This window comes from Corapipo altera, unplaced genomic scaffold (genome assembly GCF_003945725.1).
Source record: "Corapipo altera isolate COAL_440 unplaced genomic scaffold, ASM394572v1 69, whole genome shotgun sequence".
Lineage (NCBI taxonomy): Eukaryota > Metazoa > Chordata > Aves > Passeriformes > Pipridae > Corapipo > Corapipo altera.
The window spans coordinates 3,527,266-3,554,134 of NW_020884908.1; the positions used below are offsets into that span (position 1 = coordinate 3,527,266).

General features: G+C 42.2%; 2 protein-coding genes and 1 long non-coding RNA gene across 7 annotated transcripts in view; 1 reads left to right on the forward strand and 2 right to left on the reverse strand.

Moving 5' to 3' along the window:
• Nucleotides 1-463: 463 nt before the first annotated feature.
• Nucleotides 464-7,043, reverse strand: LOC113951627 (acrosin-like). Of its 2 annotated transcripts, none has more exons than XM_027652807.1 (7): nucleotides 6,805-7,043; nucleotides 3,906-3,973; nucleotides 3,390-3,600; nucleotides 2,907-3,113; nucleotides 2,286-2,551; nucleotides 1,907-2,052; nucleotides 464-1,437 (listed from the first exon to the last, which is right to left on the reverse strand). In XM_027652807.1, the coding sequence occupies exons 3-7, from the start codon at nucleotides 3,458-3,460 to the stop codon at nucleotides 658-660; spliced, it is 1,470 nt and encodes a 489-aa protein (XP_027508608.1). In that variant the 5' UTR covers nucleotides 3,461-3,600; nucleotides 3,906-3,973; nucleotides 6,805-7,043; the 3' UTR covers nucleotides 464-657. The 2 variants fall into 2 exon arrangements, with proteins under 2 accessions (XP_027508608.1, XP_027508609.1); XM_027652808.1 differs by lacking the exon at nucleotides 6,805-7,043 and adding an exon at nucleotides 4,078-4,178.
• LOC113951629 lies at nucleotides 3,780-5,977 on the forward strand. The gene is made up of 3 exons (XR_003529215.1): nucleotides 3,780-3,822; nucleotides 3,929-4,039; nucleotides 5,244-5,977. It is a non-coding gene; the product is annotated as an uncharacterized LOC113951629 (long non-coding RNA).
• A 4,259-nt stretch (nucleotides 7,044-11,302) lies between the features above and the next one.
• Nucleotides 11,303-26,869, reverse strand: part of SLC10A7 (solute carrier family 10 member 7) — a 146,559-nt gene continuing 130,992 nt past the window's right edge. For all 4 annotated transcript variants that reach the window (XM_027652875.1, XM_027652873.1, XM_027652878.1 and 1 more), the window contains 2 exons: nucleotides 18,318-18,463; nucleotides 11,303-15,034 (listed from right to left, as the gene is read on the reverse strand). In XM_027652875.1, the coding sequence (XP_027508676.1) occupies nucleotides 14,990-15,034; nucleotides 18,318-18,463 (191 nt within the window). In that variant the 3' untranslated portion in view covers nucleotides 11,303-14,989. The remainder of the gene's footprint in view (nucleotides 15,035-18,317; nucleotides 18,464-26,869) is intronic.

A 26,869-nucleotide genomic window follows, 5' to 3' on the forward strand; every position in this document is an offset into this window, starting at 1 on the left:
TCCTTCGAGCATCTGTGAAGTGTGGCCATCTCACACATCAATCCCACTTCACTACCTGTGAAATCTGGCTCTTCCTTAGGGCATTGTAGCTCCTGTCAGCTTCTCCCTCTCTTTGTGACAGTCAGCAATTTTGCTTGTCATACTCAGGAGTTTCCCAGGCCTGTTCCATTAGCTAAGGCTTAGGCCAGGCCCTAGTCACCAGCTCATGTGCCTTAATGTATCCCCCATAAGGTGTCTGCGTGTGGCATTATTTTTTCCTGTCCTCTTTCTAGACTTGATGTGCCAATCTTCTCCATCCCATGGTGGCTCTGAGCACCCTCCTCTCTGACCAGGTACAGTTCCAGCACTTTGCAGTGACTCTTTCCCTTTGTGCCCAAGTGGTCTGCCCAAAGTCTCACTTTGAAGGTCCTGGGCAAGGAAGCCCTTGCCTTGTCCAGGAGGCAGAATTGGTCTGAAAACATGGTTAACTGTGAAAAAAGGCAATTTTATTTCAGCAACTAAGTCAACATTAGCATTTGTGTACATGCAGAGGAGCAGTGTAGGCAGGACAGAGCAGGCCTTTGGCACCGAGGCTGCCTTTGGATCAGCAGGCATCGCCTTGGCAGGAAATGGTCATGGTCCCATGTAGCCTGAACTGGATCCTGTTCATCCTGCTGCTCAAGCTGTTTTTCCCTGTAGGGCCTGCAAGAGCTTCTCCATCTGACTGAAGAATTTCACCAGCTTCACAACTGGATATGGGCAGGACTTGTCCACTGGTGTTGGTGGTGGCTTCGGCTTCGGAGCCGGGGTTGGTGGTGGTGGTGGTGGCGGCGGTGGTGGTGGTGGCGGCGGCGGCTTTGGCATCTGAGTAGTGGGTGGTCTTGGCCATGGTGGCTGTGTGGTGGGTGGTCTTGTCCATGGTGGCCGTGTGGTGGGTGGTCTTGGCCATGGTGGCTGTGTGGCAGGCGGTCTTGGCCATGGTGGCTGTGTGGCGGGTGGTCTTGGCCATGGTGGCTGTGTGGCGGGTGGTCTTGGCCGTGGTGGCTGTGTGGCAGGTGGTCTTGGCCATGGTGGCTGTGTGGTGGGTGGTCTTGGCCATGGTGGCTGTGTGGCAGGTGGTCTTGGCCATGGTGGTTGTGTAGCGGGTGGTCTTGGCCATGGTGGCTGTGTGGCAGGTGGTCTTGGCCATGGATTCTGAGTGGGTCGTGCAGCGGTCGGAAACTGACCCCAGGGTTGTGTGGCAGTTGGATAATAACCCCATGTCCGTGCTGTCGTAGGAGCACCTAGATCTGGGAGCAGTCCCATCTGGCCCACAATCCAGTCGTAGAAGTGCTGAGTGGAGGTATAGATTCCTGGCCGTTTTGCTCTTGCACAGCCTTTTCCCCAGCTGGTCACTCCAACAACCCAGAAGTAGTCAGCGTCATTGTCTTTGCACATGAGAGGACCACCGCTGTCACCCTGCAGCGGAGCAGAGAGGATTAAGGTGGTGATGGGTGGCCCCTGTCAGCACTAGGACTGACTCCTCTCTCAGAGCCCCTGTCAGAGCTGTATTCCCAGCACAGAACTGGGACTCTGAACTGGTGCTGGAGCCTCCAGAAGCTTGGCTGGGAGTGGGTTGGGGGCCTGTGAGGTTGGGCTCTCCCTTGTCTCTGCACAGTGATCCTGGAGGCGCAGAGGACGGATGTTTCAGGGTCAGCATCTGGACCTCTGGGCTGCCAAGAGCACTAGTTGGGCTTTCTGGGCAGAGTGCCAGACCTCTGGGACAAGGAGGCCACTGGGCAGGGCCCCACAGATGGGAAAAGAGAGGGAAGCTACAGCAGCAGTGGGGAACCAGGGCCAGATCAAGCCCACAGCGGGCTGTGTTTGGGCGGTGGTGATGGGGCTGCCTGTGCTGCTGGGGGCTGAGTGGCTCGCCACATGCTCCTACCTGGCAGGTGTCAATGCCTCCCTCTGGATGGCCAGCACACAAGTTGTGGGTGTGGACATCCCCAGCGTACCAATCGCTGCTGTTACAGAGCTGGATATCGATGAGGTGGACCTGGGCCTCCTGTAGGATATCGCTTGATTTTTGAGCTGTGAGCACAGAAAGAATATCCAGCAGCTTTCTGCCAGTTCTCCTCCTATGCCTGTGGGTGACCCCCCTCCCTAGGGCCTGGTTTTGCCTCTGGAGAGGCATTGGAGCACTATGTCCCTTCTGTCTGCCCTTAAGGAGTGGGCAGCCTGATTCTGGCTTTGGGCTCTGCTGTTGAGAAGCCCAACCCATCTCCCCAGTGTGTTGAGCTTGCCCTGCCTTTTTGGGGACCTACCTCTTGCAGTGGTGGCACCCCAGCCAGCGACATAGCAGGTCTCCAGCTCTGACACATCCACCGTGGCATTGGGCACACAGCCCAGCTGGATGTAGAGGTTGCACTCGGCAGGCCGGTCCAGTTCCAGCAGCGCGATGTCATTGCTCTGGTCGGCAGCATTGTAGTTCTCGTGAACCAGCAGCCGCTCAATCTGGCGCACTTCAGCCCCAGGGCCCAGCTCCGTCAGCTGGGTGGCCCCGATCACCACGCGCATAGTGCTGATGTTTCTAGAAGGCAGATGGAAGGAGGGTGAGAGTGAGCAGAGCCTTGGGCTGCGGCAGCTCAGCAGCTGACAGGCTTCTGTTTCTCAAGGCAGAGAGGAAAGCAGCACTGCGGAGTCTGTGACTGCTCTAACAGTCTAACAGGCTGCTCTAGCACGCCTTAGGCTCTGGAAATGTCAGCTGGAGGCTGCTAGGAAGCAGTGGCATGAACCCAGCCTTCTCCTGAGCAATCTCAGCTGAGGTCTGCAGTGCCCAGGCACTGGGTACATTGCAAGGAAATGAGGTGGGAGCAGCACGTGGTGCTGCCAACAGGGCACCTACTGGTGGTGTGGGGATATCCCTGGTCCCTAGTCCTCCTTACCTGGCATCGACGAAGCAGTGGGCCGCTGTGAGGACCCACTGCGTGCTGATGAGGGAACCTCCGCACAGATGCCCCGTGCCTGATATCTCGGGATCCTGGATGCTGACGAGCCAGGGCCAGGCCCCTTGCTCGGCACTTGTGCCACCCACAACACGGGTCTTGCCTTGGTCCTCATCAGAAGTCATGGACCGGACCCCACAGGTCCCCCTGTAAGCAGAAAGTCATTATGCCCTGCTCCGTGACTTGCTGCTGCTCAGGCTGAAGCTCAGCCGTCTGCCCTCCCCACAAGGCATTGCACGAAGCAGGCCAGGGAAGCCTGTGGGCTGTGTGTCTGTCCACGCCAGCACCTGGACACTGGCAAGGAACTGAGGCTCCCCCATGGGGTTTGGGAAGCTGTGGTGTGGCCACAGCGGACAAGGGGGCCCCCTCCAGGGGCCCCCAAGACGTTGCCCAAACTCTCTCCCAGAGCCTGGGGCTCCATACCCGCAGGTGTTCCACGTGCCCAGCGCAGGCCCACAGGTGGCCAGCAGGACGAGGAGGCAGAGCAGAAGCATCCTTGCCAGCAGCACACGTCAGCTGCCAGAAGTGAGGGCTCCTCGCAGCAGCGCGGCCACCAACACGGTGCCCGCAGTGCTCGAGGCCCCAGGGCTGATGTCACAGAGCGGCCTGTTCTGTGTTCTGGGCACTGGGGCCTCTGGCATGGGGTGGGGAGCAGGAGCAACACAGAATCACAGAACCATAGAATGGTTTTGGTCGGAAGGGACCTTAGTGATCACCCAGTTCCAGTGCCCCTGCCATGGGCAGGAACACCTTGCACTAGACCAGGTTGCTCAAAGCCCTGTCCAATCTGGCCTCGAACACTGCCAGGGATGGGGCATCCACAACTTCTCTGGGCAACCTGTTCCAGTGCTTCACAGTAAAGAATTTCTTTCTAATATTTAATCTAAAGCTACTCTCTTTTACTTTAAAGCCATTCCCCCTTGTCCTATCAATACTCACCCTTACAAAAAGTCCCTCTCCAGCTTTCTTGTAGGCAGTGCTGCTTGCAGGATGAGGGTGCACAGGCCCTGGGGCAGAGGAAAGCACAGATCAATTAACTGACAAGACGGACAGTTTTGCTTTTATTCTTTAAAGTATGAAAATTTGACTGACTTGTCCTATCATGTAGTACCTGAGTATGAGTTCATTCAGTCATGTATACTTAGGCATTTGGGCCTAAGTATATAAAATGGAAGATATCTGTTTCACTGCTCTCTAGGATTACTCCTCAGCTGCAGTCAGCACTCTCTCTGAAGGACTATCAAAAGAACAAGGCATAGAAAAAACACTGATGAAAGCACGTTATTAAGAAGCATTGAGATATATCTGATAAAATCTAGCTTTGCTTTTCATGCCTGTTGCATATAATTAAACAGATGAAATTAGGCTGCACTGAGCTCTACATGGCTACACCAGGGTGCTTCTGATACCCAAGCTGTTTGTTTAAAGGTAGCTCAGAAATTTCCACAGCTTATTGCAGTTTTCAGTCTGCAGGGCTGTCCCAGAGACTGATAACATTGTCCCCGTGAAAAAATCCACTTGCAATCCCTGCTCTTCACTACAGTAAGATAAAGAGAATGAAAATATCAAAGATCCCTTTCCCAGCTGCTTCAATGTGCCTTCCAACACAGCTCTTGGAAAACAACACAATCTCTTGATACCTTAGTTGCATCCTACTTTCCATATAATTTACAGTTTGAATTTTGGAGACTATGCAAGTTAAGGCAAATCATCACAGCCTTTTCAATGGACTGTCTGCATAAGACACGCTCTGCTGCTGGAAAGTACAGAGCTAGGCAAAATTTGCAAAAAATATGGTGCAAAATCCTCTCTTTCCATCATCCAGGATATTCTTGGCCATTTTTAATGCCCATCCAGCTACCTAGAGCTCTCAGTCCTCCTACAGCCATCTTTCGGCCTCCCTGAAGGAAAAAAAAATAACAAGATCCAATGCTAGGAGATGTGGAACAGAAACAGAGTTATGGCTTTCTCCACTGAAAAGCATGTTTTCTCTTCATTTCACTACTGCCTCTCTCACCAGAGCAAAATGAAGCATTTTGGTATGTGGTCAGAAGAATAGGGCAGAATCAAAGTTGCATTTTCCACTCACAGTGTCTCTGCTACGTGTAAAAACCTCTGGAAAACCTTTAACCAACCAACCAAAGAAAAGAAAAGATGTAATCAAAGCAGCATCTAAAAATTAACCTGCTGACTGATAAGGAAATATACAACTAGTATGTGTATATACCCATTATTCTAGTCCCACTGGGTTTTTTACCCCCTTTTTTCTGGTTTCAGACAGAGCAAGGAAGAAAAGCCACAAAGAAGAAAGAACGAGAGACTTGAGAAAGAGGCAAAATCCGTAGTTGCAAACCAAATTAATTTTTGGGCACCTCAGTGTTTGAGTGCTCTTTTTTCAATCTTTTCAAAAATGAATAGTTTCCAGAGAGCACCTGTCCTCCCAGAGTGATGGTTACCTGATGTGTCAGCGCCAGCTGAGCATCTGTCATCATTTCTTATTTTGGGAAATGTAGGCCCCATGTGTTTACACTTCTTCAGATCTCTTTCAAGGAGCTGGCAAAAGGTTTGCATTTGCATTGGTCTTACTTGCCTGAATAGTATTTCCATTCTTATGATCACCTTTTTTCTCAGTGAGAGGTTGAATTTCTGGTGTTGTAATACTCATTCACATAAAAATAGGAGCTCAATACATTTTAAAAGGAAGAGACACCTAATCATTTATGAAGGTACAATATTCTGAGTAAAAAAACCACCAAAGGCCACACACGGATTTCTCCCCTCCTCCTCTCTCCTACTTTTCTTGTTTGTTTGTTTTCTGGTGCCTGTACAGCTGGGTTTTTGATATTAAGAAGTAGCTAAACTTCATGGATGAAAGACACTGAAAGATAACAACAATTAATGTTCAAACAGCCCTACTGTTTCTAAACACATTTTTTCCTGTGAAAATTTACAGTGTGCCCATGATACAAAATGGTGCTGGTTTGCATGACTTGGCAAATTTATAATACATCATTTTAATGGCAAACAGGAGAAATTAAAAGTATGTAGAGAAATACCTCACACTGAACGTTAATTGAGTAGTAGAACCACAACTTCTACTGGCATAAGGGTCATCTAGAAAGTCCTGCTGTTGGTGAAGATGCTGAACAGACAGTCTGAATGGGATATATGCCTCATGCTGAATTGAATTTTACTGGAGAAATATTGACTTGGATAAACTACATTGTTGCTGCTTCTAATTTCAGCCTGTAGCAGCATACTTTATGTGTTTGTATAAACACTGGTATCTAGGATAGATGCTAAGTACATATTAGTATTTGTTAATTCATACAGTTTTGTGGTATTATGTCTCGCAGTTAGCTGAGACATGTTCCCACTCTAAATCAATTCCCAAACAAAAAAATAATTGAGGGTACTTAAAAACTAGTTGGAAGTGGGTGATCAGACTCTTCAATTAATTAGGAAAAAAACAAAGAGATGATGAAGCGTGTGCTGCAGAATCACAAGTGACTGTACCAACTAAGCTCAAATCAACAAACAGCTAATAAGTTATCACATAATTACCTACAAGGTACTCTTGAAAGACAAGAGGAGCACAAAGTATCTACTACTTTCAAAACAGAAGGAACTGAAACTGTGGAAGATACTTGAATACTTCAGGACCTGGACTGGGCGCTGGACTGTGACACACAGACAGACACATGGACGCGCACTGGCAAAGGCGATGTGAAGGAGTTCAACTCTGCTGGTGGTTTCTGGCTTCTCAGAAGACTTGGGGCTCTCCGTAATACTGGTCAGGGATAAATAACTGAACCATTCATTAACACACACCAGTTACCTCCAGTCTCCACGTGTAGTCAAGTTTCCTAGAAGCTAAGAATCCACACTCACCAAGAACCCGTGCTCACCAGCCCTCTCATTTTCCAGACTGCAAAAAACCAAAAAATAGTCAGGCCCAAGACAACCATCAGTCCAAATTTTTTACTTCAAGTCAAAGGGCTTATTCAACTTTTGATTTTTAAAGGACAACTATCATGGCTTTTAAGCAATAATCTGCAGAAGAGATGAATAGCACACAGTGATCTGCATGATTTATTTGGCAAAGCCTATTAGTTCTTTCTGGAGCAAATTAATAATAATTCTCATCTGTTTGTCAGTGGGGATTTAATTTAGGCTAAAAAGTCATTGAGAGTTTTCTTCAGACGGAAGTCTGTTCAAAACAGAACAAAAAAGATGAATTTGAGAAAAAAGCTTAATAAAGTCTTTTTTAAATGAAAACCACTCAAGGCTTGACTGTTAATCAAAAGAACATTACTTACCTTACTCAGCATCGCTGAAACCAGAATCTGGCAGCAAGTTTTAAAAAGGACCACTTTTCTCTTTCTTTACAGTCATAATTTATAACAGCTGAATTATTGGCTATAAATACTGTTTTCCTTCTGCTAATGTATTATGCTTCTGGGATTGTTCAGAGCTAGTATTTTGTTACTAAGACAATAAACTCCTAAACTGGGGCTTCTGACAGAAAATTCCAAGCACATCCAAAGCAGCAGCTTTTCAAAGAATACCATTGTGCCATCTTAACAGACTAAATTTCATTTTCACTAGTATTGGAAAATATTGAAATTTCTCATTAAATTTATTTTTTAAACATAGAAAGCTGCTGCTGGCAATACACTGAAGCATATTTTTACATCTACCAAAGCTAAAAATTCAAATGGGATGAGTTAGCAGACGGAGTTTGCTATTGGAAGTGGAGTGTTAGATAAGAAAATACATTCCTAAATATTTCTAAAATATTAAACTATAGAGCATAGAAAGTAATGGTTTAACATACATTGTGATACATATGGAAAAGAGTTTTTCTACATGTACTATGCACCTTACTTTAAAAACAACTATCTAAAAATCTTTGAAAAAACTGATACCAGCAAGATTTGAGTTTTCTTGTTTTTTGAAGAATGTCCCAATACTTCCTTAAAATGGGATTATTTGGGAACATTGATGTGTGATAGTATAGCTCTACACAGCTCTTTATGCTCTTTGTAATCAGAGAGGTTACACATTAATGTTTCATGTCACAAATACGTGTTACCTGAACAGAAACACGATAACAGTCAGGCTCCCCAGACCGCAGCACTTCTGTTCTGTTCCCCTGGCTCACGCAAAATTTCACGTATCACAATTCCACTATGTTTTTACATTTGGAGAGGCCAGCAAGTGGGGAGTTTGTGAGCACAGGGTGGCATGGCATTGGTCCCAAACTGCTGCTCATGCCGCTGTGGGATTTGGCTTCGGCTTGGGGTTTCGGCTCGGGAGAGAGATCCATGCGCGATGCTCCCAGACAGCCGAGCTGGAAAGATACAGGCTTCTCACATTAACACTCCGTGAGCTGCATCAAAGAGAGTTACCATATTAGCTGGCTGAAATTGTGTCATACTCTTATTTTAGTATGCTATTATGCCTCTGGGATATATTTTATTTATCAGAGAATTGGACCTAAACAGATGTTGTAGCTGTTTTCTAAAAAGGGCTTTAGGCAACTCACTGTGAGGTACTTGAAAGAGTGTATGGTTTCGGGAAGGGGCAGAGTGAATGTGTGAGGCAAATAGAGTACATGCATCTTTTTTAGTGCTGAGCCACTATTTGGAAATTACAGTTAATTTTTCAGACAAAAAGTGACCTAAAATAGATCCAAAAAAAATTGTTTTTTGCAATTTTTGTACAGAAAAATAGAGGTTCTCCCAAAATGTCTCTAATTTAAAACAATATTATGAAACAGAACAAGCAAGAATTTGCTGGAGAACTTGGCAAAACGTATCAACAATTGTATGGGATCGCCCAAAGGACTGACAGTGACTACAATGGATACAGCAGTGAGCTGCAGGTCCATGTGCATGTGGGTGTTTCCTTCCACGGGAACTGCGAGTCCTAATGAAGAACACAGGAACCATAATTTGCATGGGCAAAGTTCCTGTTCTTCAGTGTCAGCACAAAAAGCTGGTTCTGCTTCCCCAAGCAGCATCTTGGAAAGCTGCCCTGGTTTCTTGGCTACAGGATGGAGCCTCTAAGAGAGCTCGGAGAGCAAATGAGAGCATCATCTTGGTGAGACACGAGGAGGTTCAGTTAGGGACAGCTAACTGGGAGAAGTTAAAAAAAAAGGGGGGGGGATTTAGATTGATGATAGGTAAAAAGACATTTTATCACATGTTTCATCAAACAGTGTTGACAAGAAGTGGCAAAACTGCACAGGGAAGGCACCAGGAAATAAAATAATTTTGTAACATCTTGGGGATGGGCAGTGCGGCAGACAAAGGACACCAACAGGGAAGGACTGCAGTCACGGTGCTAAGAAACAGAGGGAGCACAGAACTGCAAAAGCTTTTGTCAATAGAATTTCATACCCAGTTATTGTCATAGGACTCTCAAATTTTATTTCCTGCATTTATTTTGGCAAAAGGCCAGCTCTCACATGACCTCCATAATTTTTTTAATCCTATCAATGAAATTGTCTTTCCTTCAAGGAAGGCCATTTTCTTCCCTTTCAAGGCAGCTGATTTCCCTTAGAATTTTGAATCGCTTCGTAAGAAAACTGACCACAAATATTAAGTTTTCTCTTATAGAGATGAACCAACCCCACTATGCTAACATCTGCAAGACTTTGATTTTGTGACTATTATATTAGATGGAGCCCACCCACAGAGGAGACCACGCAGAGGCTTTTTTCCTTCCTCCTAACTGGGTGAAAAATGGTTGCTCCAGGTGGCAATTTTGAACACAGGTAAAGAGTGGACAATAAATACGCACCAGCACAGGATCCTCAGGAGATTTGTGGCCTCTTCTGTGTGCTACAGCTGCTGGGTGTTGGCTGCCTCTGTGAACAGGGATCACAACCAATTTCTAATCTCATGCCTGCTTCTGGTTGGGGCAAGCTACACAGTTAGGGTTCATTTGAACCCACCAGACAGTTTAAGAATTCACAGGTTATTTTGTTTCTCAACAAATCCAGGTGTTGGGATCAGCTCAGCAGGGCTCTTTTCTGCATAGCAATTCCAAAGGCCTTTGATTTACCTTCCCTCCCTGCCCAAAACTGTGGTCAGTAGTGTAAGTGGCAGGGAGCAGAGGCTGATTCAGCAGCAGCTATTGCTCATTTTCTTGTCACTCTATAGGTCACTGGCTCGCAGAAATCTCTGTGGAAATGCATCTAAAAACATTTCGAAAACTTGGTCTCCACTGATGAGCAAATTAAGTGGTGACTCATGCTCCGATCAGCTTCAGACTTGATTACTGCAATTTGATGGACTGAGAAGCTGATATTCCACCAAGACTGCAATTTGCTTAGGGGAGGAGCCGAGAGACCTCAATGGCACCAGTTGTTTCCAACACACGCATCTCTCTTGTCCTTTTGATCACCAACAAATCTGATTTCACTTCTCACTGAAGATCTCACTCGCCACCCTTCTCTCAATAGAACAATTCAGAGGGTGCTTCCATGACCTCTGCTACACCTAGATTCCAGCAGGAAGCAGACCTGCCTGGAGCAACGCCTCACACCTGCACTTCTCAGCATTGCTTTCTCTTGCTTTCTCTAGTTCTTCACAGCTAAAGCCATCGGTAAGTCCTTGTCCACGTGACTGCAGAAGATTACTTACCATCCTGCAGGGTGCCCTCTGTTGAATGAGAATTTTACAGGAACTATCCACGTAAACTTTGAAGAGTTGAAGTCAAAATGCCTCCTCAAAGAAGGCACGGTCTAATTATCACAAGGGATAACGTGGTTGAAGCAAGAAAATGGCGAAGAAGAAACAACGTTCCTTGTCTGACACTGTCCTGACAGGATGCTTGGGAGACTGGGGCTATCCATGGAAATAGGCAGCCAGAAATAGAGATTCGTTTGCAAGATGCTGGAGAGGGCAGCCCACCAAATCTAAAGTAAAGTACTCTTCATTTACTCTCATCATGTGCTACATTATCCCTGAGCTTTGTTAGAACAATGGCAGGGCTCTTCAAACAGCTTCCCTGGGGAGACCGCTCTGCAGCTTAACAACCTTGCACTGGAGATGTACAAGTGTAACCAAGGGCAGAATTTACTCTCTTGTCTATTTAATGTGTTTGCGAGGGACTGCCTGTGTTTCTGGCACTTTATAATAATAGTAATAAAAATGCTTTTGGATTATAACAAAATGGAGAAACTGTGATTTAGCCCTTTACTGTGCTGTAATTCCCAAATGCATTAACATCTATTTAAGTGCAAAATAGTCTAGTTTACAAATACAAAGCTGCGATTGTCTGCGGTAAAGCTTCTGTATGAGATTATGATTCAACACAAAACACAATTCAGTGTCTGAAATTTTACTTTTAATGGCAGAATAACATCAAAAAAAAGTAGCTCTTTCTCCATATGCAGTCTTGCAAAGAAATGTATACCAGGGACTTGGTCCTTTCTAGTCATTTCTACATATATAACTGTTCATCTTTTATGCACGTATGCACTTGCACATAAATCAATGTGCTTGCAGACAGACCATATTTCATCTTGCCTTCTAACCTCCTGCTGTCAAGATATTTCCACAGAAAACCGTACACAAATAAAACTAACAGCTCCTTTTTCCCTGACTGCCAGAGTAACATAGGGGACTACTTCTGTAAAACCAAGCTGCTGGATTACTCTCCTTCTGCTCTGTGATCAAGCACAACTGTGTAGCTTCTGCTGAGACTGCCTTTCTGTCATATAACCTATTCACACTAACTAGAGGATCTATAAGAAAAAACACAGCCACACTTTTGATTTTAAGTACATTAAAAATTATTTATCTTGGTAAGATAAATTACTGGAGTCATCAAAAGCTTTTCAATTTAGCGCACAAAAGAGGGAAATAACATGTTTGAGTAATTCAACACAAAGTGCTAACATTCCCTGTGACCTCTGAAGTGCTGTTTTCTTGTTTGGGTGGGTTTTTTTACCTCTGCTATCATTAAATGGGATTAAGGAGATGCAGAAATAAGAAATGTTGATGCTCAAGAAAATCCTCATGTTTTAACATGGGCAAAGCTCTTGTTTTGCCTGATTATGTTTAATAATGGTTAAATTTAAAGCCAAGAAGTGGAAAATACTTCAGAACTGTTCTAATTCTTTCCTGAAACATTGTTTGGGTTCAATGAATTAATTTTCAGTTGATGACAACTGGCAATATTCTGAGGACTTTCTTTCCCCAAGTTCATAAAATATTTCCATACAGTTCATGGATTTTTTTAATTTTTTTTTAACAAGCCAACAGTTTAAAAGCTCACCCAGAAAAGAATGAAACATAGATAACAGAGGTAAAATCTGACCTAGAGGATCAGTAATTTTATCTTGTTTTCCTATTAACAAAATTAAATTCAAAACCATTCTGTTTGTTAAAGACATATAACAAGTCATAAAACAAACATCTCAACAGTCTTTAAACATAACAAAATTGATGTGCATAATTAAGTTTCATTAAGTATGGATTTAAAATACATATTTCAGTTTTGCTTTATATTCCCTTTAGACCAACACCTCCAACACTCATACACAATATTCAGGCTGCTCCAAGCAATCAAAAAGGACTTTGTAAAGACTCCAACAAAGCTACATCATAAAACAGTTTGAAATATTCTTAAATGTGGAAAAAAAATTAATAAAAAACAAAGGATGTGTTCAGTGGAAAATAAGCAAGTTGTTGGATGTACTGAAAGTCAGAGATTCAGTACGCAGAGGTAGCTCAGTAGGGGTACCTGCAGTGTTCTGACTATTCAGCATTGACACAGCCACAGTCAGTTACTGTCTGCTTGAACTCTTCCCATATATTTTGAAGAAGTGAACACTCTTTCTGGGCCTGTTGTTCTGCCTTTCATAACCAACAGAAAGAATCATCAATTTCAGTGGGACTGGGATTGAATCTTTATATACTATGGAAATTCGGGTTTATGGAAACAGAACAAAAGGAAACTGTCCTGAGACTGGAAGCAGTCCCCTGCTGCAAGCAGGGTTTTCAGGCCAAAAGGAATTTTTTCCCATATGGAGCCAGTAACCACTTAACATGCTTAGGGAAGGGGAACCTTGAATTTGGCCCAAGCACATGCATGCTATTCTCTCCAGTTCCCCACAGGTGGATCTGCCTGTGCTATCTAGGGATGCACTGATCAAATCCACAAGCTCACTGCCCACTGCCCATCTCATCACTGGCCAGTGAGCAGAGAGCACAGCCCTGGGGGACATGGGTGCTGGACAGCGTCCCTCAGCCCTCTCGCCTGCTCAGCGGGGAGAGTTCGATCCCCCTCCAGGGAATGAAAGAATTCAGCATGCTGCCACCTCCCACACCTTTGTCACATGGTCGTTTTATTGGTGATGACAATTCTGAACAGGGTGATGCTGTCAGCATACCCCGTAGATTCTCACACAGACGGCAACAGAGACCTGGTAAAGCACCGAGGATCGGTACCAGATTACTTTCCTGTTTTTCACAGGAATAACAGACTAGAAATAACAGACTGGGTAAACCAAGCACAATATTTTTTCACTAAGGCAAAAGGATACGGAATTTCACATGCCTATTGTCACACAAAAGATCTTTAGTTTGTGTAAACGGCTACAGCCGTATCAGAGCTACAGTAATTTATATTTGCTAAAGATCTGCTCCAAGGTGTTTGCACTCGGTTGCACCATTAGCTGCAGCGTTAACCATGACACACGTGGAACTTCTGTATTTATATCGATCCAAGTTTGACCTATTTCTTTAATTACTTTTAATACTTTAATGCACCATTGCCAGCACACTTTTTGCACATGGGTACACCTCCCAGTCTGGACTATGTACAGTTCTGAAATCTATCCAGATAAGATGCATTGCTGACTACATGTTTAAATACATGCCTGCGATCCTTTCTCTTCAACACTTCTCTTATAAATAGTCTTTTGTATTCTTTTGTTATATAAGTTTATTAAAAAGAATAATATTATTTTTTTAAAAGTTGTGGCTGATTGTCAAATGAGCTAAGATAGCATTTCTGTTACTCTAAGGATCCTTTTAAATACAAAAAAAAAAATATAAATTTGTCAAGTTTCTTGTCCTCACAAGGTATTATTCATTACCAATGCAGCAATAAAGAAAACATAGCTTGGTATACTACAATAAAGGTTCTGTTTCAATATTACCATCCTAAATTCTGTCACTGCAGGTCTCCATGCATTGTACCAGGGGAAGGAAAAGGAAAAAAAGGAAACCAAAAATTGGTTTTCTTCAGGGGTAAATTACAAAAAGATCTCCTAGCTGCAAACACAAATACTTCACTCAGAACCCAAGCACCAGACCATTTCTTTGAAGAAGCTTATGAGGCATTTAAGACATACAATGGCACAATATCATACAATGGAATTAAAAGAATTTTCTTGAGAAACCATTAACTTTGAAGGAATGTCTAGACAACTGTGTCAACAAATGCAAATGATTCATGCTTCTCAGCTTCTATCCAATGGATGGCCCCATGCTGAGTATACACAAACTCAGAAGAAAAAGGCATGTCACAGTCATATGACTAGGGAGTGTAACAGAGTCACACAGAAATTCAAGTCAATCTCAGAAAAAAACCTTCAGAAAGCTCTTCCCCATGGTAAGCCAGCAGTGGGATAGGCTTCTGGTCATTTTGGCTAGTTTAAAACAGAGACTTACAGCTGGTGCACCTTGGCTTCACAGCAGGGGCAATGGAAGAAACAGCTGTCAGTCATGACCGTTCACTTGGTTAGAAAAATAAAAAACTAAAGACTCCAAAATATTGTACAACCTCTTGCAGTAACCAACGCAGTGGCTTCTGGAAACAATGCTTTTGCCAAAAATGCATCTGTAAGGCACTTAACAGGTATCTTTTAATATATATATATATATATATATAAAAATAAAATATGCACTGAAGCAACATTCACAAAACCCAGTTGTCTTAATTGTCCATGTGTACAGTATAGTACATATATACATTCACTGTGACACAGGCCATCTCCACAATTATACCTTCACGGGTGCTTTGGGCTGCCTGGTTAACTTCAGTGCCTGTGAACAGCAAACAAAACAGTCACTCTTTATATTTTTAGAAGACAACCAACAGCATAAGATTTTCATTTATAACGGGCAACAAAATGCTGCGTGTACTTCTGGGAGGCTGAGAGAGGAGTCAGCACGGAGCTGATGGGCCACTCTGGGTTCTGTGATGATGTTTCTGTCTCTGACAGCCCATCCCAACCTCCACATACACAGACAGCCTTCACAGAGGAACCACAAGGGCTGTGCCTATAGCACCAGAGATGGAAGAGGAGATGGGTCTCAGATGCCTTTCAGAAAGCAACTATTTGGAGCCCGCTCAAACTACTTGTGGCACAGACAGAAGAGCTTCTGACCCGTTTAGGGAAAGTGTGCAAAGAAAACTTCCGCCAACACCTTTGTGTTCCCTGGCTTCCTTCCACATGGCTCGAAGCCTGCTCAAAGGATAGTCACTGCTGCAGTGGTGGATGCCATGCACCTCGATGTTTATACCTTCCTTCCTGAGAAGAGGTAAGAATAAGCCAAGATCCACCAGTCCAGAGGTGATCTTATGCCAGGGGACACCTGATATTTTGTAGCTGTAGCCTACTGCTGCTGAAGAAGAGAAAAATCCCACGCCTTTATTTGATGGCAGGGTCCAGCTCTGTTTTCCCCACAGAGTTGGCCAACTATGGTAGCTAAGCTATTTATTCAGTGTGAGACAGAAGTTCAACTCAATGACAGATGATCATGCTTCCAGTTTGGAGCAAGCAGCCTCTCTAACTTAGGAGAGAAATGTGACAGGCTTAAAAGGTGTTAGGTTTTCAGCTGCTCCTGTATACCAATGTGGTCACTCTGAAGGATGCTGACTGTTGGTGTGCTCTGCAACAAAAAACCTCAGTGCTTTCTTGTGCAGGATGAATTGGCCTGAGTGAGAGGGAAATCAGTGACATTTGCAAATTCCTAAAATTTAGGATCCCCATTTTCCTTAAGTCTTTTGGGTGAAAAGCCCTGACAAACTGGCATTTGTCTGTCAAGGGCGAGACTTCTCATCTCCAGTGGATTGGCTAAACAAGCAATTTTCAGTCTGAGAGATATCTGATGGGGATTCTTATTGTAGATATTAACCTTTAATATTGTACATTCAAAGCTTGTAAGCACTGCTTGAAAATCACTCCAGCAAAATGTAAACCCTTAAAAAAAATCCAAACTTTTAAAAATATATAGGCTATATTCCCCTCAGAAACACCAGCATTTAACTATTGTGAAATCCAGCCGCTTGAGATTAGTCTTTTGGATATTATTCAGCAAGAGACTTTGGAGAGAGACATCATTCCACATTTTGTTTGGGGAAACAATTTTTTAACTTTGTAGTTTGGCAGATTCTGCTGCCATATTTACAAACTAGAAATACCTTAGTGTAGATGAACTTCTAAATATTTAAATTCAATTTCATACAACCAGATCACATGTACTATCATAATTAAGTAAGAATGTCACTGCAGTTGAGTTCTGTGACTGGATAACCGTCTCCCCCTGCAAGAGAGATGCCAAAATGAAGCCAAGGTGTTTGTAGAAAATAAACATCAAGGGTGATGATGACATGTTTATTTTCAAAGCGGGAGACCGTTATCCAGTCAAAACATTCACTTCTATTATACTTATTGCAACTGTACCAGACCCAACCTCATTGATTTTTTTCAAAGAGTAATTAAAATAACATTTGTGAATAATACAGAAGACCAACTGAAGAAACTGCTGCAACAGAACAACAATCCCCCAAAGTGGTTCTACAGTAGCATTACAGTCTGATTAGCACAGGAGGTTTATTTGATGCTTAATGAATAAGAAACTAGTGCTGGTGAACTGTAAATCTCTCCAGTGCTAGTTGACTGTTCTGATGCTCTGTTTAAAGGCTGTTTTAACTTGCAGCAGCTGACAGCAGCCCCTAAAGGCCATTACTGCCCTGAGGATCAGGGAGGTCTGGATGAACTCCAGCTCCACTCCTGGTCTTGGCAGTAGAGAGCAGTGACATGCTGAAGAGAAGTCAGCATTGCAGGGATTGTTCTGTCACTGAATCAACTTTAGGTTATCTTTCTGCAGGAATAGCATGGAATTTTCTTTATACAACCTGAAATGTCTCCTGATAATTTCTGATCAAAAGAAAATCCATGACTTTCAGATGGTTGGATAAATGATATTTGACTCTCAAATTTCCATTTTTGGAGGCTAAGATCAGTATATCTAAAAAAAGGTCTGATTTCTGAACTCAGAACACTGAGTTTTCCTGCTTTTTACAGTTCAGGTAACACATGCAAATCACTGATTTTTAGAATTTTAGCATTCAGGTTAGCAAGGTTACCTTAGTGGAGTGAAGCTAGTAAAATGACAGCCTGTTGGGTTTTGCTGAAAATTGGAAATATGGGAGTTATAAATAAAATTTCTACACTGGTAAGTGGAGAATGTGGGGTACTGGTGAAGCTGGGCTTCCCATACTATGAAGCATCACCAAAACTGGCTGTCAAGGCTGCTTCAGTTGCCACAGCTTGATCTTTATTAACTCAGAACATTAAAAAGACAGCATTAAAATCTGTTTCATGGACTAGCTTTTTGCAAGGTGGTTACTACTATTCTCAGAATTCAACTAAAACCACTGCAATTATTTCATATAAATCACAGAATGGCTGTCAGATACCAATGCCTTCAATTTGTACTGAAATAAGCATAATTTGAAACAGTGATGTTGGTGCCAAACCCTCTAGGTTATAGTCTATAATCCTACAAGCTATACCCTGTCATAATTTTGGCATGAAGTGTGATGCACTCTACTGCTGTAGACTTCTTGCTATTGCAAAAGGGTGACCCAAGTTAAAAGGTGTTTTCATCCTACTTCAATCCAGTTCAGAAAGTGCCCTCATTTTATCTGATTTGTCCAGCTCCCATTCCAGTGGACACCTCTTTGTCACTTCTCCATAAAGGAGATCTAAAGCTGTGACAATTAGCTCAAGGTGGATCCATTTTTATGGGGCATATTCTGAATTCATAATTTGCATGAATTTTTAATTTGAATTAAGTGTAGAGGTATAACTTCAAGCTTTGAATTTTTTCAGAGTCTTTTCAGCCCCCTTTTCAAAGGGGAATAAAGTTCAGCACTTTTAATTTGATACTGCTCTGACTATCACTGTCATAGGGGAAGCAAAGAAACAGAAAAATCCCTTCACCAAGAAGGAACCTGAGGAGTTTAGGACTTGTGTTCAGGTATTTTTTTTTCCCCACAGCACAATTTCCATTATAAATGAAATTCAGGAATTCTTACCTTTTGCCTAGAAACCATCCAGGATTTTATCGTTGGTACCAACAGGCTGCCAAGAAGAATCTGAGCAGGATGATAGATGAGCAAGGGGACAGAAATTAAGGACAGGTGCTCATAACCTGCAAATACGATCTTCAGCATGGGAATCCCTGCAGGCAGAAAAACAGGAGACAGACTCTCAGCTCCATCTTTGAGCTCCAGATAAAAGCAAAGCATTTTATGTTACACTGACATTTCACAAAAAAAAGAAAGAAACCCGAAAGAAACCAAATGAAGATTCAGAAGTTTGATATATTAAAAAATCCAACCTAAACCAGCAAGAACATGAACGCAAAAAATACACAGCAGAGAAAGTTCTGTGGCAGAAAGGGAGGAGTAGGGAATGCCATAAAAGATCTTTTCTAACTATGCTAATAGCTGTCAAACTGCTGCTGCAGGCTTCACACACAACACATTCTGCTATAGCATGACTGTTCAGTTGCTGGGCATAGTTCCCTACTGCTTATTTACTACTTCCTCACACTGCGCTGTTTTGTGTTTGCAGGACTGTCCTCCATCCAACCTGCCCGACTCATGCTTGTGACCTTTCTTCAGTCTGTTCACCACTGGAGAAGGGTCATGTCTTCCTGGCACACTCTTTGCCAGCTGGTGAGCACCCAAATGACAGCCTTCCCTGCTTTGGCTGATTCATGCAGTCAAGGCAGAGTCAAGCATTCTGCAGGTGAGTGCTCACGTCTCTGCTCTACCTGTGTGTTTCAGAAGAGAGAGAGCACGAGACAGAAAAGGTTTAGTGAACTGAGTGAGCAATAAGAAGTGCTCATGCCTGGGAAGAGTTAGGCAGCAGCTGCAGTACGAAGCTGGCAGATGCAGAAGGAAGTGAGGGTTGAGAGCTAAAGATGGGCCATTTTTCCTCAGAGCTTGAATTTGCATTCCGCAGTGCTAATTTTTTTAGACAACTCCATGCATAATCTTCCCACTTGATGATATGAAAAGTAAAATCAAATGTCATTCAGTTTTCCAGTAATGAAACCAATTAGGTTTACTTTGAACACTGTATTGTTCAAAATTAGCTGTTTAAATCTTGGAACTTTGCTACCATGCTCCACAAAGTGCAGGTGTGGGCAAAACCTGCAACCAGCTCTGTCTTGCGTGACCAGATATTTGCATTGTCACCTTCAAGAGCAGCTGGAATTCCTCAGGAGCCTCCTGAGAACATACCTTATTTTTTCCCTCATCCTAAATGTCATTCTCGGAATTTTCTGCCAGCTTCAACCTTGCAGTGAAGCAGACTAAACATCACTTCCACAGAGCTCATCTGAATGTCCCACAGAATGACAGAACGGTTTGGGTTGGAAGAGACCTTAAAGACCATGCAGTTCCAAAACTCCTGCCAAGGGGACAACCCTCCACTAGACCAGGTTGCTCAAATCCCCATCCAACCTGGCCTTGCCTTGTCTCCTTTCTCAGCAGTGGCAAAAAGTTGAGCTTTGTGCCACATGCCCCTCCGTTTCCCCATTAGCAGATGTTTCAGAAAAAGTTGCCACATTCATGTTAACTTTTCTTTATATATTGGACAGATTCCCATCCTCAATACCCTTTCAGGTTTCCCTTCATGAAAGTTGCCTCCTCCCTATGTGAGCAAACAGCTTATTTGTTGAATATTCCCACTTGACTAGTGCCCCACTATTGCTGACACATGACTAGGCTTGCTGAAATCTTCATGATGTTTCCACAGCACCATTTCTTGTAACTATTTTTATTAGCTTCATCACATTACACCACTAAAAATCTCATCCCCATGCTAGTAGCCTTTACTTACGGGGGTATTTCCAGGGAACGACCAAATTAAAAAAATAAGGGCTTGCATGCTTAATTTCAGTATTATAATTACCCTCAAAACATCATGGACCCATCACACCATAGGGGTGCTTATTATTAACAGTAATTTCTGGGGCTTGGGAATAGATAGTATTTGGATAAAAATTAAATGGGCATTTTCATTATACCAAGACACAGAATTCACTTCATATGCCCATCATTCTGTTTTTTCAAACAGATAAAGGTTTTATTGCCTGTTTCCAAGTCTCAACTTGACCCTTGTGGGTCCTTTCCTATTCTCTAATCTCAGAAAAATATATGAGAGTCTCAAGCTATGAACTTGCTATATTTATGTTTTTAAGACAGTACCTACTGTTTTGGTACTGCAATTTCATCCACAGATCCAAAACCACTTTACTAAGCTGAACGGGGCTCCTACAGAGAGTCAGAAACACTACAATGACCAGCCTAAGATCACACAGAAAACTAATGGCAGAGACATGAACAGAACGGACCCAAAGTGACTGAGACACGTTTTAGATTACTGCACGTTTTCTGAAAGAAAAGATAAGAAATTCCAGCCTAAAAGGTAAATTCTCTAGAGAAAAGCTATTTCAGTAAACTAGGAAAAGAAAATTAAAGTTGTCAAATATAAATACAAAATACTATAATTAGTGTGACAATATAATTAGATCACTGGGTGGAAAGAGGTTCTTAATTCACAGCTTGTTTAAATACATGTCACAACAATAGGTTCCTGTAAGCTACTAAATGTGCAATTAAAGTTCCTGTTATTTACCAGGAAATGCTAACTGGGGAAAAGAAGAAATAATAATCATTTTTGCATGTAAGGAATAGTTCAATGGAAATTGAAAAAGCCCTGTTGCCTTATTAGGCATTTTCTGATTTTTTAATTCCAACTCAGCCAGTCTGCAACTCTCTCAGAAAATATTTCATGACAGAGATCCGCGTGGTATAGTCACAAATGCTTGTGTCAGTAACATTATCATAAAGCTAAAGCAAAACAGCATGGATTTTATTTATTTTTTAAAATGTTGTCTAAACTTTTTAGTAGCAATATGCAGTAAATGAAAGCATCAGTATGACTGCTAATATTTTCCAAATATATAAAACTCATGTAAACATCCAACTAGGAAAAACATGCTTTAATAGTTACTTCTCCTTCTCTGAGAAAACCTCAAACCTATATTTTTCTTATATATATGAAATACATGGGAAAGAAACGAAACACAAAATAACAAGAAAACCCAAACCAAATGAAAATCAAATCCCAGCCAAAGGAAGAAAAGTGACATTGTAATGCTTGGGCTGATGTTGTATGCTGAATCTTAGCCCATTATGCATGTTCAAGCTGAGATTATGAACTAGCACTAGGAGCAGCTATAACAAAAACTCTGACTGGAACAGGAGTAAAATGAGCAGGCATGGCTATGACAGAACTAATAGAATAAATGAAATTTGTTTAAATCTTTCAGGAATGAAGGTGCTAAGCAAAATGGTTATCTTTATTTTGGTCTGTTCACTGCTCTTTTCCTCATCTTTTATAGCATATTGCTTCCAGTGCCAATGGACCGTGATAGCTACACTGAGTCCAAGGCAAGTAAAATTCTGCACAAGATCAAGTTACATACATTAAAAAACCCAGACCACTACTTTAGGCTTCAGCTTCCTCAAAAGTACATGGCAGCTACTCCCTCTCCCCATGCCCCAATATTACTCAGGTATTTATTTGCCATCTGGAGCATTAAGGCTGCATTCACATGTATAAAGAACAATGCCTGTAAGGATTTTAAGGATTTTGTTTTCACAGAGCCATTGATCATCCTTATCTGCATTTCAGGGTAAGTGGACTGACTTCTGTGGGTCTTCATCTTGATTGGCACTGGAGGAGGAACACTGGCATCAGTTTCCAGATAATATTTTCCTTAAGTTTAGGATTGCTGCCATGGTCTGAAGGCTCATGCCACAAACACCCATTCATGCTGCTATGGTTTATGAAGTTTCAGGCTTCCAGCAGCCTAATTCAACTCCTCTGCCAAAGATTCTCACTCACAACATATCGTGAGACCTGAATGACGAAGTATTTTTTTATGGTTTGGTGCCAAGTTGTGCAGCTTTGCTCAAATTGGGGTTTAACAAGCTATTGAGTTGCCAAAATCTTTTAAAGAGCTTTATTGCATGAACGTGTGTCCATCTCTTGGATCAGAGCTGACCAAACACCATGACAGGCACGAGTAAGGTTTGTATTCCATCCTCCTCCAAAGAAAGAAGGAATGTGGTAACCAGCTGGATTACAAAGCAGCACCTCACCTGACCAGGAATATAGACAGTTGTAGCAGAAGGGAGGAAACACAGAGATCATTCCATAGATATCCCTTTCAAACAAGATCATTTTTAACCCAAATTTCCCTCTTCCCCTTTGCCTGGCTATGTTTCTCCTACCAGTGCATGTTCTCATCTTCCTCATTGCTCTTTGGCTCTTTTTCCATTTGTATTTTCTTCCTTCCTCCTCTTCCCTCCTGTTCTCCACTCCCATGTTTCCAGCCTCCTCGGGTTTGCTTCCCAAGACCTTTGATTCAGGTCACTGCAGCCGTGTAAATTTTGGGTGCTTCCACTAAAATCACTAAGCTCCACTAAAGGCAGTGGGTGCTGACATCACAGTCCCACTGCAGTCAAGAGAAGATACAGAGTACATTTCATTTTTCTCCCTGTTTGCGTCCTCACTCAGCTCTTTCTTTCACATGAGCGCTTTGCAAACCTGAGGAACAACTAGTAAGAGAAAAACTGTGTATCCATGACCTTCAGCCAGGGCAAGGAAGAGTGAGAGGACTGCTCTTACAGTCCAGTACAGGAAAGCCCTCTTTGCTCTCCATTGCTCCAGGGTGTTCCAGTTTGGCTCCAAGGTTGTGGTGTATCAGCCCTGGCCAAAGGCCACTGTTTCTTTAGTAGCCTGCACAGCTGAGAGCCATTTAATCCTTCCTCCAGCTTTGCACACAGTATAGCCTCCCACATCCACCCCTTTCCCCTTTGCTACTTTCCCATTTTGTAGTCACCTTCTTAAAAGGCCCATGGAAATATTATGCTGCACTTCACTACATTTAGTTAACTGTAAAATAATAATAATAAAAAACCCTAAAATATTTGAAGGTATTTTTAAGATAATTTAAATATAGGACTCTTTTCATCTAGCTATCACTGCAGTAATATAAATGAAGCAAATTAATTTTAATGCTCCAAGGTACTGATTCTGTGTCACTGTCACTGACAGGATCCAACTAGACTTTATGAGATGGCATTTGACTTTATGGAAGTGAGCACTATGCACGCATTTACAATTTTACAGGGACTTTAAGCTGTCATGCTGAAAAATGTTTATAAAACATTAATCAAAAAATGCCTCTTTAATACAATGCATTGTCTGAAAGATGTTAGAAGGCACATATTGTAAATGGATTCTTTTTCTGACTAAAGTAATTTCTACCAAAAGCCTTTCCCCACTGCTATACAAGTACACAGTGTGGAGAGATAAAGAGCACTTTCTCAGCACATTACTACCTGATCCAAACACTTGGGAAATCACTAATGTACAGCATGCCATATTTCCATGTCACACATGACACACTTGTCTAAAATTACCCAACAGAGTTTGACATTGCAGCATATTCCTTAGCAGAGCTTTCAACTGACATCTGCCAAGTAAGAACTTCAAGTAGGAGCTTTCTTCTTCTAACGAGCAAGTAAGAGTTTTCTTTTATCCTATACCCATGATGGAAGTGATAAAACAATAAGTACTGGAAATCAGGGGGTTTTTTTTTCTATTTTAATATGTTTATTTTATGCTCACTGGATGTGTAAGCTCCCCTTAAAGCACTGTTTCATCATTTGCTGTTTTCTATCACATTGCAATGGGTTCAGAGAACTTAATAGAACATTTTTATTACCACTGAAACACAGGCCATTATCTCTCACATCCAAAGCAGAATTATTGCTAGATCCTCTACTTACATACTTCACTGTAGAGGTTTTTTCTCTTCAATGTCTTCATAACAAACAATTTATCCTAAAACTTTACTGCTTACATTACTGACACACATTCCACAACACAAAATGCTGCAGCACTTGTTCTCAGGAAAAGAGATTTGGGGCAAAGCAAAGAGGTCATCACTAGGGCTGTGGAACCACCCAGCATTCAGCAATCAGAATGCCAAAGAACCCTCACAGAGAGGCAGTGGAAATATTTGGAAGAAAAGCCTTAGCCTCTGGATTTTCACCTTTTCCTTCTACTCACCTATGCATTTCAGAACCCTCAATTGCCACAATCTTCAAGTGCAATATACAAAATGAATCAAGTGTATGATGGCAGCTTCTCTGATGCTCTCCACACTACTCTCTTTCTGGAGGATCCTCTCAGGGGTAGATGTGAAGAGAACGTTATTGGTCAAATAGCTCTTTCTTTTTTCAACTAAGAAAAGGCCTGTAAAGAGGGGCATATATTGCATTAAACTGCCTCTGAGCTGCCAGAGCAGGGGGGTTCTGAACTTAGGATGCAAAGAGAGTGCCAAATAAGTATCTGAAATTTTACCACCAAGTTTCAGAATAGCACTGCATGCAGCCCAGTGACTGTATGGTGGGAAAGGGTGGTGAGGTTCAGGCAAAGTCCAGTTTAGAGGATCAGAAAAAAGTTGTTCACGCAGAGAGCTACCAGAACAGCAAGTTGCTGCTAATATCATTCTAAAACTTTCTTAAGGGTTTTCCTGTTTCTTCCAGACAAATCATTGCTATGGTTAGTTTTAGGAAGACACAAATTCATATACTATTCCTGCCCTCAGTGAAGGCTAACGAGGGATAGATGGTGTTTCTCACCCCCATTCAGACTCTGTTACGACATACTGGGATCACGACAGGAGAAGATGCTTTTGACAGATTAACTTATTATGGATTCTTTTTCCTCCATCTATGCCCTCCCCAAGGCATGCCCTGAATTCAAGCTGAATGTGCTTCCCTCAGGACCAGTTTCTTTCAGGTTTGGGAATAGCTGAATAACGTTTGATAACACATAACAATACAAGTATTTGCTTGCTACTGAGTATTCCTATTTCAACCAAAGAAAGTACCTTCCAACGTAACAGGAAATCCCATTACAGTGGAGGGAAAACTGTGTCTTTTTGCCCTCATACATGCTGTAGGAAGACTTGTGCTTAAAACATTTTCAGGGAATAAAGACTTTTTTTTCAGTACATTTTCATATTTCAGGTCAGTGACAAGTGTAATGGAAAGCAAAAAACACGCTCACAAAGTGGTAAAAACAAACATCTGAGGGGGAGATTTCACAAGGAACTGTGAGACATTAAGGGAGTCTGGAAGAAATGCAGGGGAAAACTGCAAAATGGAGGCTTGTCCCAGCTCAGTCTGGAGGTCTGCATGGACCCTAATCTTCAAAAAAATTTTCACCTTCATCCTTCTCCTTAGGAAAGAATAATGATTTATCTGAATATCCATCATGCCCTCGCATTACATTAAGTGATTTACCTCTTTTGCAGGACTAGAATTATTGGGAAGGCTCTGCACCGAATCAGTGATGTGGTCATATTGGCCATAGTTATGCTGGGATGCAAGAATTTACACTATGTTATAGGAAACTGGACTGGTCTAACATTTAAGTGAAGAAGGAGAACTTAATATGCTTTGAATGCTTTCACTAATTCTTTTTCTTCGGGTAACTGGCTCACTATACTCATCACAGAGATCAGTAATTCAAGTGCAACGTAAGTACAGTTACTAGGGAACAGCACATCTTGATACTATCAAAGTTTTAAGTAAGTAAAACTGTAAAAGCTGGGAGGGAAAGAAAGAAAGTAGAGTTTGTCTATTTCTGGGTTTTCAAAGGGTGCACTCAGATTGGAAGTGATGTTTAATGAACAACATAGGCAATCTTACCAGCTGCTAACAATGAAACATTTAACACCAACAACTGAAGACTAGTGCCTCAGACTCCAAACACCTCCACCTGTCTGACAATATGGTGGTAGTAGTAATTAGTTAACAGGGAATTCAAGAATGATTTGAACCACTGTAAGTCATATTTTATACGTGACTTATCCTTAATTTGGCACCACAATGTGGGCATAGCGATGCTGTAAACTGATACTCACACTTCAATGCTTTTATTACTGCTTGGATATCAGCTCACTCTTCATACACATCACCTACTCAAGGCACAAGGTAAATTACAAATTGACTATCAAAGTTTAAATGAACAGAATTTAAACACTTCCTTCCCTTCTCTCTATAATTCTTGTAGCCAACATTTTTTGAATGTTTAATAGGTGAGAACTACTAATGAAAGGAACTCTGGACAAAGATTGACAAGTGTCCTAAAAACAGGAAGTTGAGATATCATTAATTTGATTATTTCCTTGAACATTACTGCCCTCTTCACACAGAGCTGAGGCTAAGATTTCTCAGCATTAAAGTTTTGGTTGTATGGATTTTATTTAAACATATTGTTAAAAAAGCCAGTAAAAACACGTTTTATAGTTGTTCTTATTATATTTGTAAGCAGGAACAACCTGTTTCATAGTATCTTTTAATTAGATTTTTTTTAGAGCTTTTTTTCTACCTGAAACCTTGATGCAAAGGAAAACGTGAAACACAAATTCATTATAAATGGTAAACAGGGAAAACATTTCTTTTCCTAAAGAAAAAAAACATTTGTT